The following is a 15,999-nucleotide window of genomic DNA, read 5'->3' as shown; positions in this document are numbered from 1 at the left end:
ACAACAAGGATGCGTTTCATGGCAATATAATTTATTTGTCATCAGATATGCACGCATAGGCAGGACACAGGGCAGTACACATGGGGAATGCTGGTAAGTGCATGGAGATGGCAGCAGGGATCTGGACCTTAGTTCCTAGTAGTAGGTTTTATTTAAATTAAAAAAAAAAAAAACAAAAATTACTTCTGTCCTTTCTGAACTAACTGCAGTAATGTGGAGCCATTCCTTCTTCTCAGTGTTGCTAGTTGCCCTCACACCATGAGCTGCCTGGGGATCAGACTGGGCAGGATGCAAGTCTTCTCTCTCTTATTTGGGAAGGAGGAACCTTACTTAGCACAAGAACACGAGAAGGGATGAAAGATGGAATATGGCACTCCCCCAACCCTTAGTACTGAAGCTTGTGATACCTCAACAAGCAGGTATCCTTCTCCTTACTGGCTGTGGTAGTAGCAGATCCTAATTAACATCTGTGCTTGCTTTAAACCAGGTGAGAACTAAGGGTCTGTCTTATATAGCATCCACCTATTGTGCACAGATTCGCCTCTGCTTGCCAGGAGATGAGAGCGCCTGGCATCTAAAGAACCACACCTACTCTGTGCTCTAGGCCCGCAGGTGGACCAGGTGTGCCATCACCTGCACAGTATTTACACTCAACAGCATACCTTGCTATGCTGCAGGGGGTTTGGTTTTGTTTTGTTTTGAATCTTTTCAGTGCTTCCCCTGCGTTAATTTGTGCTGGGGATTAGTACTGCACTGTCAAGTAGTACAGAGTCAAGTGGCCCTGTCCTTCAGTAGGGCATGGTTCAGACAGATAAAGCCATTTCCAAATAAATTTACATCAGTTACTTTTTTTGAAATGGCACTGGACTTAACTTCAGCTTAACATATCAGATGATTTGGCATGCTAACAAGCACAAGCTCTGTGAAGCTTTCCACTCCAAGCAATGTGTTCTGGATCAGATTGGAGGGAGTGGGAAGAAGACAGTAATCATGAGAGCACCCAGCTGGGGACTGTATTTCACAGGGGCCATGGGATGGGGAAAGCTAAGCAGCTGGCATGTAAGCAAACCAGGTGGGTTTTATTTGTAGAAGGCCAGTAAAGCTAAGTGTGCCTGGGGTGAGGTAAAATAAGGTGCTGCCTTCCACGTGGGCCTCCCCTGCTGTGAAGGGTGTACCCTTAAGTTACCCTCACCTGCAGCCTCAGCTCTCTCCCTTTGTTCCAAGCGTTCTTCTTTAGGTGGGAACGAGGCGCTGCCTTCAGACACGTGGGCCTACCCTGATGTGGCGAAGGCAGCTTCCCACTCTCCATGCAATGGTAAGTTGCAGCATTTCAAGAAACGTTTGCTGTAGCAGCACTTCCTCTGATGTCCCAGCCAAGCTGCAGGGGTTAGCCTCTCCCTACAGTTACTGCTCGAAGGAGTTGAGCTCTAAGAGTCCTTTGCTTTTCTCTCCTTTTTTGCTCTAGATGCCATTAAGGTGAAGAAGAGTCTGGGGAAGAGGTTTCGCAGGTAGACAGCCAAGGAGGGCGTTAGGCCAGCTACAAGTACTTCCTTCTTCTTCTGCCCCACTGCACTGAGAACCACCTGAGCAACCTCTGCAGCTGTCTGCCCTTCGGCGGTGTTCTTGTCCATAACTGCCAAAGCAAAGCCACGTAAGCACCAAGAGCAGCAGGTAAGTCCACAAATAAGTCCCTTTCCTAGGAAAGCTCTGCTCCGACTATGCATGATTGTTTATATGGTGCTGGATTTTACAGCAGTTGTGTATAGGAGTACAGGTCAGTATAATTCATGATTGAGGTAGAAATCAGTACACGCTCCTTCTGATACCCAGGCTGTGGTTCCACAAGCCTTGTGGTCTATTTCAGCAGCTAAGGCTCAGAGCTGAATGCTCCAATATGTTCTCCTAGTTAGGACCGTCATTTCCAGATGTATGCTTTGGTGGTTGATGTGAGTGAGAGGGAAACAGATACACCAGAGACACTTCCTCTGTCTTACTGCTCAGCTGACAGTACAGATCAGTAGTTGGAATTTGTTTTCTCCTCTTCCCTCTCAAACCTAGCATCTCTCGTAGGACACGTATATTGCAGGACGAGAGACTTTTGTAGACTGGAAGGTACAGAGCTGTACTTCAAAGAAAATACTTGGATTCATGTGTGCTATATAATACCCTCAAGCTCAATAACTCCAAATTAGTTGCTGTCTAGGAAGGCTCAGTTTGGGGGTTACTCTTCTTACCCTGCAACTAAAGCTGTCTTTCAAATCTTTAAGGCTAGCCCATGTCCCCACCAAAGGTCACGTGTTGCAAGCACGCTTTGGAGTTCAGACATCTCAGTTAGGTGGAGACACTTTAGTTACAGGACACAAAATCACATCTCACCTCCATAGCGAGATCCATCTGCTCTTACAGCATTGAGAGAAAGGTTTGTCTGAATGTATCCAGGGCTTATAACAGTCACATCAATGTCATACTGCTCTACCTCTGCTCGTAGGCAATCAAAGAAGGCCTGGATAGCATGCTTAGAGGCAGCATCTGAAAAACAAGGAAAGGGCTATGTGCTAAGGAGCAGAGTTGAGGGAAGATTCATTCCCCTGAATGCATTTGTCACTTAAATGAAGTCACTTCTCAGCAAGAACACCGCAGCTGTTTGCCAACTTCTAGTTGTTTTTAGTGAATGGCAGCAACAGGTAGTGGGAGTGAGAGGCAATTTAGGAAGGCAAAATGTAAATACTCAAGCTGGAAACTGGCTAGGATCCTGAGCTTAATATCTCAGCCATGCCGAAGCACTACAGGGTGAACCCAAGCTGCTTCCCACTCACGATAAAGGAGACATGAAGTCTGGCTTGGGAAGCATTCAAGAAGATCAGCTGGGGCTGGGGGAACGTGATGCCCAGTGCGGGAAAGCAGGGCTGACACTCGCTGCTGAGCACCCCGCTAGCCTGCGTGCACTGAGCATTACAGACTTGCAGAGCAGGTTCAGAGCCTGGCTGCGCACAAGTCAAAACCTGATCGCGCGAGCTGCAGGAGTGGAGTTGCGTGGCCTAGGGCAGGATTTCCCCCTTCTAAATGGCTGAGCAATTCCTTTTCCTTGCTCCCTTTCCACATATACTTGGTCACTGCCACCGTGACTGTGCCACCACCTCAGTGTGGCTGCAGGGCTGGCAACCAGTACGCAGAGCTGCGCAGCCGCTGCGAGGACCCAGGTAAGAGTCGAGCTCCATGCTGCCAGGCCCACCCTGCTTTGGTTGCTGTGCAGGTGCTCTGAAAGCTCTTCAGAACGTAGTTCTTTGTGCGGTCATACCCACAACATCTGCAAGCAAAGATGGCCCAGACTTTCCAGGTGCCTTCACTTGACATTCAGGCTCTCATTATGCCCTGCCACTTGTATGCCGTCCCCATTGTACCTTCCCATTTGTCTGTGTATTCTCAATGATCTACAGTTGCTGGTAGGCCAAACGCTCTCCTCTTAATTCCTCCATCTTTTATAAGGCTTTTCCAGTAATCACACCAATGTTATTTCTTGTCACATCTGATTTAGCATGAAGGGTTTGTTGACTCAAGATAACCCTTTAGGCTTTTGTTTTGGTAGTGGTTGTACCATTGAACTTACTAAACCACAGAACAAGCTTTTACTTTTCTAGAGGAGATTAACCAGGCAGACTGGCAAGGATAAAAATGCAATGAAATCAAGGAATTGATCAATCCTAATGGCTAGCAAGTTTATAGCACTCTCAAGTTTTAAGATGGGAATATCAAGCAGTTTTCAGACCAAAATTCTAAGCAAGGGCCACATTTTCTATTCTCCTTCCTTGTACCCTAATAACTTGAGGACAGGGCTAAGATTTTGTATGTGAGAGTACCTTCCTCAACGGCTGTCAGGGGTTTGTAACCACACCAAGAACGATGCACAGCCCTGCCTTCCCCACGTGCTGCCAGCTCTGGGGAGCAACAGATGGAAGCAGTAGCCAAGGGTTCATTCAGTCCAATGCCCCAAATAAGTCTTCCCCTCGTTCTGTGGAGGTACTTACATGCTGATCTGAAAGGAATGCTTATCTTGCCTTGAATACTGCTGATGGCCACAATGTGGCCCTGCCTCCTCTTGATCATGGAGGGGAGGAGTGCTAGCAGGAAACAGAAAAGACCCGTTCAGGATAACAGTCCTGCCATTGCTAAATCAATGCTTTCAGAGCAGTGCTTCAGGGAAGCCTGAGGCCAGTGAGAAGGTCCTCATTCAGTGTAGGGGTTAGGCAGAGGGACAGTGCCCAGGATGCCTCTAACTGAGGCTGCAGTCTAGCTGGGACATTCACATATCAGGAGACAACTGCCAAAGTGCCCAGAAATTTGTCTTCTGCCAATGAGGCTACACAAAGGCCGTTATAGTCACTATGGTCTCCCACAGGTATGGTCAGCAGGACTTGCACTTTTCTGCCACCAGTACATCTTTCCAGTTCATGTAGCTGACACCCTCCAGGCTGAAGTTTCTACACAACCAAAGCAGCTTCCTAGGAAAGCTAGAGTTTCACCTACAATCCAGACCGCACTCTCTAGGGTTTTATCAGAGCAGACAGACAAACCAGGTATCTCTCCATAAGCTCCCCTAAGACAAGAGGCAGGAGGTGTTTCAAACAAGATATCATCTCTTATCTAGTACTATCAGGTACTTTCAGTGCAGTCATGTCCAAGCATCCTCTAAGCCTGCCCATAAAACAAAGAAGCTCTCCTCCCTTCTTATACTGTATTATACCAAAAACAATTAAGAGTCAGAAGTTAAGTTGTGCTTAGTTGTATTGGCCTGCAGAAGATAACAGCCAAATCCATTGGCCCCCCAGTAATTCTGATCACAGATACCTTTGGTGAGGGCTACTGGACCAAAGTAATTTGTTTCCATCACTTTCTTGTCCACATCCAGTCCTGTGTCCACAATTGTGCCTCGGTAACTGATTCCTGCGTTGTTGATCAGTATGTCCACGTGACCCAAATGCTTCAGGATCTCTTCAGCAGCATTTAGGACCGTTTTAGTGTCTGACAGGTCGAAGACCACAGTGTAAGGTTTATGTGTCTGTGAATAAACACAAGTTAGCAAAAGACCAGTCCTGGATGTGCTGTATGTTATTCATAATAGTTACTTAGAGGAGAGATGGGATTTCTCAGCTTTGGGAGTGCAGGCAGGGCCATCCAGACCTTGTTTGATTAGAGTGCAGCAGTTAGCAGTCACTCGGTAAAAACATGTGATAGGAGCAGGCTGTGCTCTGGTCTTTCTCCCTCCTGTAGCCTGATGCTTATACCAGAAGCTTGGAAAGAGGCAAGTTAGATCCTCCTCAGGTACTAAAGTTTGCTATTGCTTCATTAAAGAAAACGCCATCTGATGTAGTCAACAACTTGACTCACGTGTCTCCTTCAGAAGCCAGCAATACCTTTCTTATACGCTCTCATCAGAACTAGCCATCAAAAATAAAGGCTAAGACAAGCAAGGTCACTCTTTCAGATACCATATAGGAGTGCAGATGCAAGAGATGTCTGAGGAGTCTGCACTCACGTGCATGCGTTTCTGTTACAAGACAAGGGTAGTCTTTCAGCTGGCTTATCTTTGTATGGTTTCTGCAAGACACGACATGTTAGTTCAGTGTACTCTAGCATTATCTATTCCTAACCACAGAGTTACGTCTTTCCTATTGCTCAACAGAACAACCCACAAGCAATGCTGTATCTTCTGTAATAACGTGAACAGAAATCCCAGACACATGAGACAACAAGCCTTTCCCTCTCCCACACTCACGTTCTTTCGGTGATTGGTCATGGTAGAAAGCTCCTGTACCAGGTCTTTGAGTTTTTCGCCGTCTCTGCCACAGAGCACCAGCTTGGAGCCAGCCGCATGGAAAGCTTTTGCACATTCTTTGGAGGGAACAAGGAAGAGAGAAAAGCAGACGTTTGAATGACAGACACAAACAGCAGATCCACATCATATCTGGTGGTAGGCTAAAAACATTTTTGTTTGCTTTTTAATCTGGCAAGGGTCTAAGGTGGTCTTATTATTCCTGAGTGATAGGCTGAGTTACAGTGAAGCCATAGCAAGATGCAATTTTCCAGTGACTTTGACAGATGCATGACAATGGTGAGGCAGTTGGTGTTTTCATGGTTACTATGCTGGTTACGCAGTTACTGTGCTGCTCGCACGTACTCCCCCATCAGCTGGTTAAATCTGCCTATGCCTCTTAATCTTTGACCATATGCTTTTCTTAAGTAGAACCACTGTTATCTTGCATATGTCATTTAATGTAGCAGAGGCCTGATCTTAAGGGTTTCAGTAAACACTGCCAAAGGTTTTGGAAGCCTTGGAGCTAATGACTTTATCAAGGTGGTCTATATCAAGAGAAGTCAGAAGAAAGGAGGCTATGATACTTTCAGTGCTACCAGCTGCTGAAGCAATCCCACGTTCTTCTAAACTACTTCTCTGTCATCTACTGAAACAAATTCCTTATTCGTGCAAGAGACTATAGCATGGTGGTAACAAAGGGTGCAGAAGAACACACGGTAATTAGAGGTGCTCTAGAATATTAATAACTGGGAGTTGGGGGAATAGCATAGATCTTGCCAATGAGTCAGTAAGGGAGAAAACTTCTCTGCACAGCGGTGGAGATCTATATGGAGGCATTAGCAGTCTGGGTGTCAACCCTGGCTTAGCTTTTCACAAGATGAGAAGAAAAACAGTGGGAAGGAACACCCAACAAGGTGTTTCACCTGCCTACTGTATCACAGCAGGAAGGTCTCTCCTGAGATAATAGTTCCACCTTTTCCAGACATCAAATACTAATTCTTTTACCACTCCCAGCTCTTTGGTTCTGGCAGGCAGAGAGGACCATTTCATCTCCTTTGACCATTCAGCTAGTGAACACCCCTGTCCTCAAGGACAAACTCACATGCAAAGATAGCATCAATGTAAGCTCCCATTTGTTCTATAACTGTACTCATCCTAATGAAAGGCCTTGATAGCAGAGAGCACCTTGTCTTCTCTTCAAGAAGCTTTTAAAGCAATTACAGAAAGCAGAATTAGAAAACACATCCACCCACGCAAAGAATAAAAATTTATTTGGAAAGAAACCACTGGATTATCCACTGGCTCTTGCCACTAACATTATCAAGAGTCTGAAATTAAGACGGAGGGACTGTACCAGAAGAGAACTTGGGGGTGAGAGGTGGGAATAAGAAGTAGAAAAGAGGGCAGGGTATCTGGAAATACAACAGCAAACATGAATTCAGAACAGCAGTTCTGTCTGGTAAGTCTTAGAGAAACAATCTGACTTCCTGACTTTTCCAGGACTCAGAGAAAAGATGCCCGACAGTACAGGAATTTACTTGCTTTGATGAGCTCCAATTTATACAGGATGGTTAAAATTAGATTCAACATTTGTTGGGGAGTTTGGGGTTTCTTTTGGTTTTTTTTTTTTTTTGGCTTTTACATCAAAACTTGCACTGGAGGGTGGTTATAAATGATATGGCTGTGCAAGGTAGCTCTCTTCAAAATTCAGAAGAATGAGACTTTCTGCTCATTATTGCTGTATTCCAATAGGCCTCTCTTCCACGTCCCTTTGTTTCTTCTGCCTATAGCACCTTTCTGCTACCCTTTAACACCTACCTTTTCCTAGGCCAGAAGTAGCCCCAGTGACCACCACCACTGCTTCCTGGAAGTAAGCTCGCATCCGCATCCACTGCAGCAGACGGAAGAGGGCGAAGATCCCCAAGCTGCCAAAAAGCAGTGGGATGATGACTGTGGTTGTGAGATCCATGCGCTTCCCTTTCTGAACAGTCTTCCTAGAACCACAAGATCAAAGCAAATAGAGCATTTCACCATCAAGCAACTTAGCAGAGGCTTGAAAACTAGGGAAATACTTCTTTTTAAGAAGTCTCACTAGAGTTAAAATTAGCACAACCTTCTTTCCCACCCACTGCCTTAGACCCTCAGACCACCAACAAACCAAATTCCGTACAGAGGCATCTTCAACACGTTTCCTCGATCCTTCCTTTAGACTTTCAAAAATTCACATCAGGACCCAATTTTAAGCATTTAAATGCTATTCTGAACATCCCAGCAGGACACTTGGCACTGGATCTTGTCAGGTGTTGTGTGACAAACTTAGCTTCAGAGATGCCGTTCCCAGATGCTCTTCCATTTTGCTTTAGACTTGTTCTCTTGCACAAGATGTATTTAGAGTGAAAGCTCTTCAGAGATAGGAAATGTCTCTACATGTCTATGATTCTATCAAAACTTCTTAGATTTCTCTAAAATTGCAGTTACCACAGTATCTAAGTGCCAGAGACCAGTTACTGTATATTATCCCAGATGCATACAACCCACTCTAACTTCTAGGGGCCCGGAACAAGCTTTCCTTCTGAGCAGGTTATTTGCTTAATACAGTGAAATCTGTGCTTCCAACTCCAGTGTCTTTCAACACCTGTTAGCAGAGACAAGTTATCTGATTTAAATTAACCACATGTCCCATCTAGTGGGCTAGAGCCTACGTTCGTGCTCTTTATTTTTATGCCAGCATCAATTGTACAGTTTGTTAACAGCAGGAGAACCTGCGTTCTAATATACTGAAATTATATCTGTGAAAGAAACCCAAGCTATAGGTATCTACAAGACCTAACTCACCCTGGAATTGGATTCTGATTCCAATGCATAGCCCTAATCTCCTGGCTAAGCCTTGCCTTCAAGGGAGAAGTTTATGTTACAACCTGTTACATTGCCAAAGGGTAAGCAATCCTTCTGCTGTAAACAGGGTCACTAAGTTTCCCACTCTCTACCCTCAGGCTTTTATGTTCAATGTCACAGTGAAGTAAAGCCAGTTATAACCTCTTCCTGGAATCTATACATCTTTTGAGTCACACACAAAGCCAAAGCCGAGTACTAGCCTCTTTTCCCAGTTTTACAGATGGAGTTTGAACACCGATAGATAAATCTCGAACAGGAAGATGTTGGCAGGGTTTGGGCACGCAACTCATAACACAAACCTTTTATGTCCCTTAAAGGAAAGGACAGCACGATAAGGACAAAACAAGGAGGTAACTAATAATGCTAGGCCATAATTCAACATTACTAAGTAATACGCAGCTTGTATGGAGCAGAAGGAATGATAGTAGCGCTACATGCCTCCGAACAGAGCTGGTCCGGAAAAATGCCAGGCTCTCCCAGATTTCCATGAAGGACAGAAGTCCTCAAGCAGCTGGTCAGTGAATAGGCAAGCTAGCTGAACCACTAGTGAATGGTAGAGAGAAAGTATTTCTGAAGGTATTGTGCTAGAGCACAATAAAACACCATGTAAAGATAGCTGAGCTAGCTCTAAATAAAGCTTGACTAGGTCTAAAAAAAACCGTTGAGCTAGGACATAGCTCTGCCCAAGCGTCTATGGAGCTTCCTATTCCTGAGCTAACTCAAGTATCTCTACAAAAGTACTCTCTTGTGTAATAACTGTGCACAATGCAGATAGGCATCCAGGCCTCGAGTTCCCCCCCAAGCATGGGGAGTATGCCCAAAGTGGGAAAACAGAAACCCAGAAGGAGGATTAAACTCAAGTCTGTGGCAAAGCAGCGCAGGACCATAATACACAGCTGGTCAGATCGGCATCTTGTTCTTCCACCTCTTTGTGCAGAAGGTCTCCTGATTTATAGCAGAGGACTGGTATAATTGATGTAACATATAAGAAGAGTGCATCATCACCCCTAAAATAATTCCAGGGAAAGACACAAAGCCACTGGCTTTCTTCACGCTGAATAAGTGGGAGGTGCTCCTTACTGGTTCATGCTCAGCTAATCATATAAAGCAGCTGCCTTCTTTATGTTGTCCTTCTTTGCTCTCAGAGGTCTCTTGAGATTCAGAAGACAGGGGGTGGGTGGCAGGGACCGCAGGCACTGACATTGACCAGTGTGCCTTAGAGAACGTTTTTCTTCAGCTCCCCTTTAGGACCTTCCATCGTTTCCGAAGTGAGAGCTGATGGGTGGAGTATCACTTGATTTATGAGCCCATCTTGAAGCTGTGCTTTTTTAAAAATCTGTCCCTGAAAACCTTTGCCTCTGATTCCTAAAAAATGGAGATGACAGTGTAAAGCAGCTGAAGAAGTAACCGTGAAGAGGGAACTTTTCTGACACCTCTAACTAAACCACGCTAGGAGATGGGAGTGATTCCCATACTTTGGTTAGAGAACGGTTCTTTCAAGTTCCTTGGCAAAATAAAAGTTGAGTTTGCAAGCACTGAACTCTCTCCTGCACAGGCCCGTTGAAAAGAGCCCCTAAGCCTACCAACTAAAAGCTAAATGTGTTTTTTGTCATGTAGCATTCATTGCTCAGCAATATGAACCATTTACGCCTGCTTAGCTTTGTCAGCACACTAATTCATTGTATTCCTTTATCATGTTACTTATTATTCATCTACTTTCTAAACAAAGAAGCTCTGCCTTTAATCCATTTTCATTTGGCAATCTTTACAAGCCTTTTATAGTTCTTCTTTCTGTTTTTGTTCTTCCATATGATATGCAGGAACAGGGCAAATTACCCAATCGCTGCCCGAAGGTTGCTGCCAGCCACCAGCACAGTCAGCAACAGAAACCTGCTTTTGCAGCTTCCAGGCTAGAGTTTGAATCAACAGGTATCACCCTTTGATATAAGAGGGTGAGAGAGAGAGGGAGAGGGAGGGGAAGAGAAAGACTAGATGAAGAAGGGGAGCAAGTGAGAGAAGGGATAACAGATCAAAGATACAGATCCTTTTTTATTTAGGTCATGCAGTTACAGATATCTTCCAAGGAAGGTACAGAAATGACCCCTTAAAAAGGGCCCCAGAACAAAGAAAATCCCAGTTCAGTCAAGTTTGGAATACTAGGACAAAGAGCAAAGACAAACTGTCTGAACTAAACTGTTTTGGAAAGATGAAAGAATTTCTGCAGCACTTCAGACCTAATGCAACAAGTTTTTATCAGCTTACATCACAAACCCATGAGTTCTTATTTTAGTTTGTAAAGTTGAACAAGCTTAGTAAAAAGCCATTGATAAAAGGAAGGGAATGCCAGCAGAACGTGGAAATCAGCTCAAGGCATACTGCAGTATGTTCAACAATATCCATTTCACAGAGCCCCATACTGGGCTACTGATGCAACAAGGTGACAATTACACTCAGTTCAGTTTTTAGGTTTATCGGAGGAAAGGCCAAAGGAAAGAACTGCAGCAAGCTGAAGGAGAATGAAACAGACCACTGATAAAAAAAAGGACTTGACTCACAGTAACAAAAATGGTAAGTTGCAAAACAAAAGCTGGCAGAAGAAGATCAGAAGCATACAAACCCTGCTTAAGACTAATAACGTTTTGAAGTAACTAAAGGCATCTCAGGACAGATAGGGCCCTGGCACATTAAAAACAACAGGGGTCAAAAAAGATCCACAGCTTATTCAAGAGGAACTGGATATCCTCAGACATCCTGCTCAAAGCTTTAACACCTTACTACCACCTTTGTCCCGAGACTTGACTATACGTACTGGAAAACAAGCAAGAATCTGTTATTTGTCCTTGACAGATAATGTTTATGATGCCAAATTACCTGCAGGAGGGAAGACACTGCTCATTATTGCTGCAAATAAACACCTGTAATTTTCAATTCCCCATCCCAAAAAGGCAGGATTAGGGTGTTAGAGAGCAGAAATGATAATACTGATAATGTAAGCAAATTCAGGTGACTGGAATCTTTTTGAAAAGGCTTAATAGAAAATAAATCACATCTACACACGTGCCCATTAAAAAAAAAAAAATCATTCCCCTTAAAACAAAAACTAGATGTTATCCTGTAAAAAAACAGGAGAATATTTCAGAAGGAACAAGGAGTTTAGTTAATAAGCTCAAGAGCACACTAAAGGCAGCAAAGATGAGCTCAAGTCCTAAAAAGAAACTACAGTTTCCCTAAACAACACCTATTCTCCTTTAGCTTCAGCTACCTAGAAACACATTGTCCTTTAAATGACAAATGGCAGCAACTGGGAGGCTATTTTCAGAAAGCAAAAGGTGTCATTTAGAAGATGGGGGAAAAAGGGAAGGAAAAAAATCATTTTTTCTAACGAGCATTTGTCCAGAAGCACAGCAGCTCTTAAGTTTTATTAGCTACCAACTTTACTCTGAAGAAAGCACAATGTCCTACCTTTGAAAAGAACTCACTTGCCAGTGACTCTCTGAGATGGTGTCTCCCTCTGGTCTTTTAGCACAGGACAGACCTCACTTAAATTAGGAAATGGCAGCAGTCCAAGCAAATATACTCAGTCCAATGCTGGCACAGAGTGCCAAGAACTGCCTCTAAAAACAAACCTCAGGAACAGAGTCTGTGACCTTTGAGCACAACTGAACTGACAGATGAGTCTCTCTCACTCTGCATCAAAACCTGGTACTAACTGGGGAAATTGGTGTATGCTCCAGCAAAACCAAAGTCACTAAACCATCTTTGATAGAAGAGGGAGCATTACTTGCATTTTATATCAGCTAAACAATTTTACCAACCCAGCTGCTTTGGGAAAAAACCTGAAATCAAACTTACAGACATCGGAGGCTGGAAAAAAAAAAAGGTAATAGAGTATTGTCTATTAAATCAGTGATTTATACCAGCAAATCAAACAGGAAATTTGCTGACAATTTATCTGATGCGCAAAGTCCCCACAAATGGTGAGTTGCTGAACACATTCAGCATCTAATGAGAAAACAACACAAGCTCTACAGTGATGACACTCATTCAAACAATTAAACTACTGAAATGCTAGTTTGCACTTACACGACCAGCATTCATTCCAAACTTCATGAACAAAAAATGATGTCAAAAATACGCTGAGGTCATTAGAAACCACTGAAACGCCTAAGAAAGACCTCAATAGCTGGACAGACCTCCTCATTACAATAGCACCATTTCAAATGGAAAATAGGGAAGGGATTTAGGAAAAAGAACCCAGCTGGGATTCTGCCACCAAGTGATGGCAAGGGCTGTAACGAGGAGTGCCACAGCAGCCCTAGGGACCAGCAGCGGTCCGGACACGAGGCTCGGAAGTCTGCAGCTGACAACAACGAAGAGTTTGAGATTTGATGATTTTTTTATTATTATTACTTATTTAAATATCAGTTACAGTATTTTGAGTTTATTTTTTCCAGTGCAATTTGAACAAGCTGGCCATCTCATGCGTACTTTATAAAACTCTCCCTTAGAAAACAAACCTCTGTATTTGAATAGTCACTTAAGAGCATCGTGCTTAAGATTGTATATAACCATTACGCAAAACAACAGCCTCGCTCCATGTTACAGGGAGAGGGGGAAAACATGTTTTCAGCACCCAGAAGCCAGACTGGAGCTGAGAAATTACTTTCGCACAAAACTTTCCTGCCGCTTTTACGCAGTGACGTGTATTTCCAGTCCTCCCGCTCCAAATGAGTTTGGGGCACAAAGCCGGGACAAACCAGAGCGACGCGATTCCAAAAAACCGCAACGCTCGCCGCGCCAAAGCACCGCGCTTTGCAGGCGGCCGTCTGCCAGGCCGGCACCGCCGGAAGCAGCCCGGGGAAACGAGCGTCGCTTTAACACGTCTCTCTCCTCTCCGAGTTATTCGGCGCTTGCGGTGAAACACTGACCGGGGAGCCCTCCGCCCGCCCTCGCCCCCCGCCGCCGCCGGGCCCTACCTGCCCGCCGCCGTCACCATGGCCACCGCCGGAAGCGCGCCGCGGCGGAAGGGGCGGGGCGTTAGCGCCAACAGCCAATGACCGCCAGCTCCTGCGCGGCGCCGGCCGGATGTTGCTCCTGGCCGGTCCGCCTGCGGGTACGGCCCGGGCGGGGAGCGGCGCTGGCGGCCGAGGGTTCCCCCCGGCGGCGGGGCCGAGCGGTGGCGTGCCCCCCCAGGCTCCTTCATCCGGGCCTTGCGTTGCCCGGCCAGAGCCACAACACCGGCGGGTGGCTGCTCCCGGGCGGTCGGGCTGGGCTGGGCTGTCCCTGCGGCTCCTCTCGGGCCCCTGTCGTGCCCCAGTTCGGCCTGCAGCGAGGATGCCCGACGCGCTAGGACGCTGTCCCGTCGGGTGGTGGTTTTACGTGCGCCTCGCCCGTTAGCCTGCTCTAAATTCTCTTCCCTCTCTCTGCCAGCGCTGTGCGAACGCGGGAGATGGAGAAACGGCGTAGGAGGTGGCCGGAGCCCGCGTGCCCTGTGCGACCGTGAGGAGCGATGGACGGCCGCGTCCCGCCGAAGGAGGACAGGAGGGATTTGTGCGGAGCCCTGCTCAAGGCCGCGATAAGAGGAGATAGGATTTCTCACGTTTTTAAACGGGCTTTTTCCAGTGGAGCTCACAGGCTGCAATGCAAGAGTGGTTTGGGAGCCTTTCAGCTTAGCTGTGAGGAAATGGGGCATGAATGCAAGCAGGGTTCTGCAGCAAAGTCTCTAGTAATTAAATCTTGTTGAGCTAATGAACACTGATAACGGGCAATAAACAGTTGCCAGGCTGTAGCACAAATCTGACCAGATTTGTAAGCCTTTGGTAAGCCAAGGTCCCAGTGATCTCAAAAGCCCAAAGTCCAAACAGGCTCAGTGCTGTAAGGGGCTTTTCCACTGGCAAAGGGCTCGTGGCTTCATCGCTGTACCAGGAGCTTTTCCTCCTATTCACTACTGTGTGCATGAGCAGAAGATACCTTTACCGAAGCAGTGGGGGGTACTTCAGCATTATCCAGAGACAAAGGCCGTTAATTGCAGGTGTATTTACCTGTGTACAGCAGCAAGGTAAAGGATGGCTTTTTAGGATAGCTATTTGCATGGCAGTTTACGTATGATAGTAGCATTCTGGTCATCTCTTCCAGTAAGGAAAACACACTGGAGCCATGAATTAATTTTAATGAGTTTATAATTGTCCTTACTAAGGTAACAGCATTTCCGGAAAAAGGAGAAAAGGATCGAAAACCTTCCTAAAAATCACACTGTGGCAGGTCTGATGGTCATGCACTTTTCTGGCTTCAGGGCCAAAGTGAAATGAAAGGCCAGGATCAATAATGTTGTTTATGCTAATAAAATTGAAATATGAAAAGCAGAAAAAGACAATTTTTGTTATGGCAATATCACTGGAAGTTGTAGTCAGTACAGACTCTTAAAATTCAGAGCTGGAAAACCATTTCAGACCATCTTTCCTACCAAAGCGAGGTAGGATGGGCTGTAGCCTACCTAACACATTCCCTTTCTTACAAGGCACTTTGTAGCTGCCTGAGAGCAAAATCCAAGCCCCCCTGGTAATTCACAGGGCCTCTGCTAACCTATTCACCTGGCTTCTGCCAGTCAGTGTCACCAGACTGTCCTCCAGGTGGTGGCAAAGTTGACTGAAACCAAGTGCCCTTCAGTGATTGTACAAGTAGCAACTCAAATAGCAAAGGGTTAAACTACAGCTGCAGTCAGAGGAGGAAATTCAGTGAACTAAGGCCCCATTTTGTTGCTTTGATTGGCATTCTATTTTCTTAGATTAATCTAGTTTAATTAGCAGCATATTCACCTTTGATTTAAACCTGCTGATTCACACATCACACATTGGACTTCATGGCCTAGATCACCAAAGGCAGTTAGGTGACTAACTTATGTCGAGATGTCTTTGTTCGCAGAAACATGAGAGAGGTGTTTATCCTCAATCTAGGGCTTTTCTTTTGAAGACCATACAGGCCTGACTGGTAAATGTTGTTATAGTCTTAAAGCTACCCCTGTTGTTTTTATTAGCACTGAGTCTCTCCTCTTAGCCTTTCTTCCTCACTGTGTCAGGCTGCAAAGGGCTGGAATCCTTTTAGCATTTTAACACTTCCTTGACAAACATCCTGCTGTTCTATTGCTGCCCTCCTGAAGTGCTGTTTTTTGAGGGGAAAAAAAAATCTCCAAACTCAAGGACATATTTACAATTGTGTTTGGTGACATCTGCTTTGCTGCAAGCATCACTGAGTGCAGATCTGCAGCCTTTTAACCCTACTCTCTAGGGCAACAA

The 15,999-nt window shown here is 45.3% G+C and overlaps 1 protein-coding gene across 1 annotated transcript; it reads right to left on the bottom strand.

Annotated features, from left to right (window-relative positions):
* Positions 1–10: 10 nt before the first annotated feature.
* On the bottom strand, positions 11–15,057 carry DHRS7B (dehydrogenase/reductase 7B). The gene is made up of 7 exons (XM_068907776.1): positions 13,684–15,057; positions 7,631–7,806; positions 5,774–5,889; positions 4,846–5,056; positions 4,026–4,118; positions 2,377–2,529; positions 11–1,633 (listed from the first exon to the last, which is right to left on the bottom strand). The coding sequence occupies exons 1-7, from the start codon at positions 14,397–14,399 to the stop codon at positions 1,428–1,430; spliced, it is 1,671 nt and encodes a 556-aa protein (XP_068763877.1). The 5' UTR covers positions 14,400–15,057; the 3' UTR covers positions 11–1,427.
* Between the last annotated feature and the right edge of the window lie 942 nt (positions 15,058–15,999).

The sequence above is a fragment of the Struthio camelus genome, chromosome 15, assembly GCF_040807025.1.
Source record: "Struthio camelus isolate bStrCam1 chromosome 15, bStrCam1.hap1, whole genome shotgun sequence".
Taxonomy (NCBI): domain Eukaryota; kingdom Metazoa; phylum Chordata; class Aves; order Struthioniformes; family Struthionidae; genus Struthio; species Struthio camelus.
Note: the sequence above shows the minus strand (reverse complement) of the source record. Positions and strands in the feature narration are given on the sequence as shown.

Excerpts from the sequence above, each read along its gene's own strand:
- DHRS7B (XM_068907776.1), bottom strand. The coding sequence starts at position 14,399 with ATGCCCCATTTCCTCACAGCTAAGCTGAAAGGCTCCCAAACCACTCTT. Across the intron at positions 7,807-13,683 it reads ATGGTGACGGCGGCGGGCAG|GAAGACTGTTCAGAAAGGGA; the intron begins GTAGGGCCCGGC and ends TTGTGGTTCTAG. Across the intron at positions 5,057-5,773 it reads TGACCAATCACCGAAAGAAC|ACACATAAACCTTACACTGT; the intron begins GTGAGTGTGGGA and ends GTTTATTCACAG.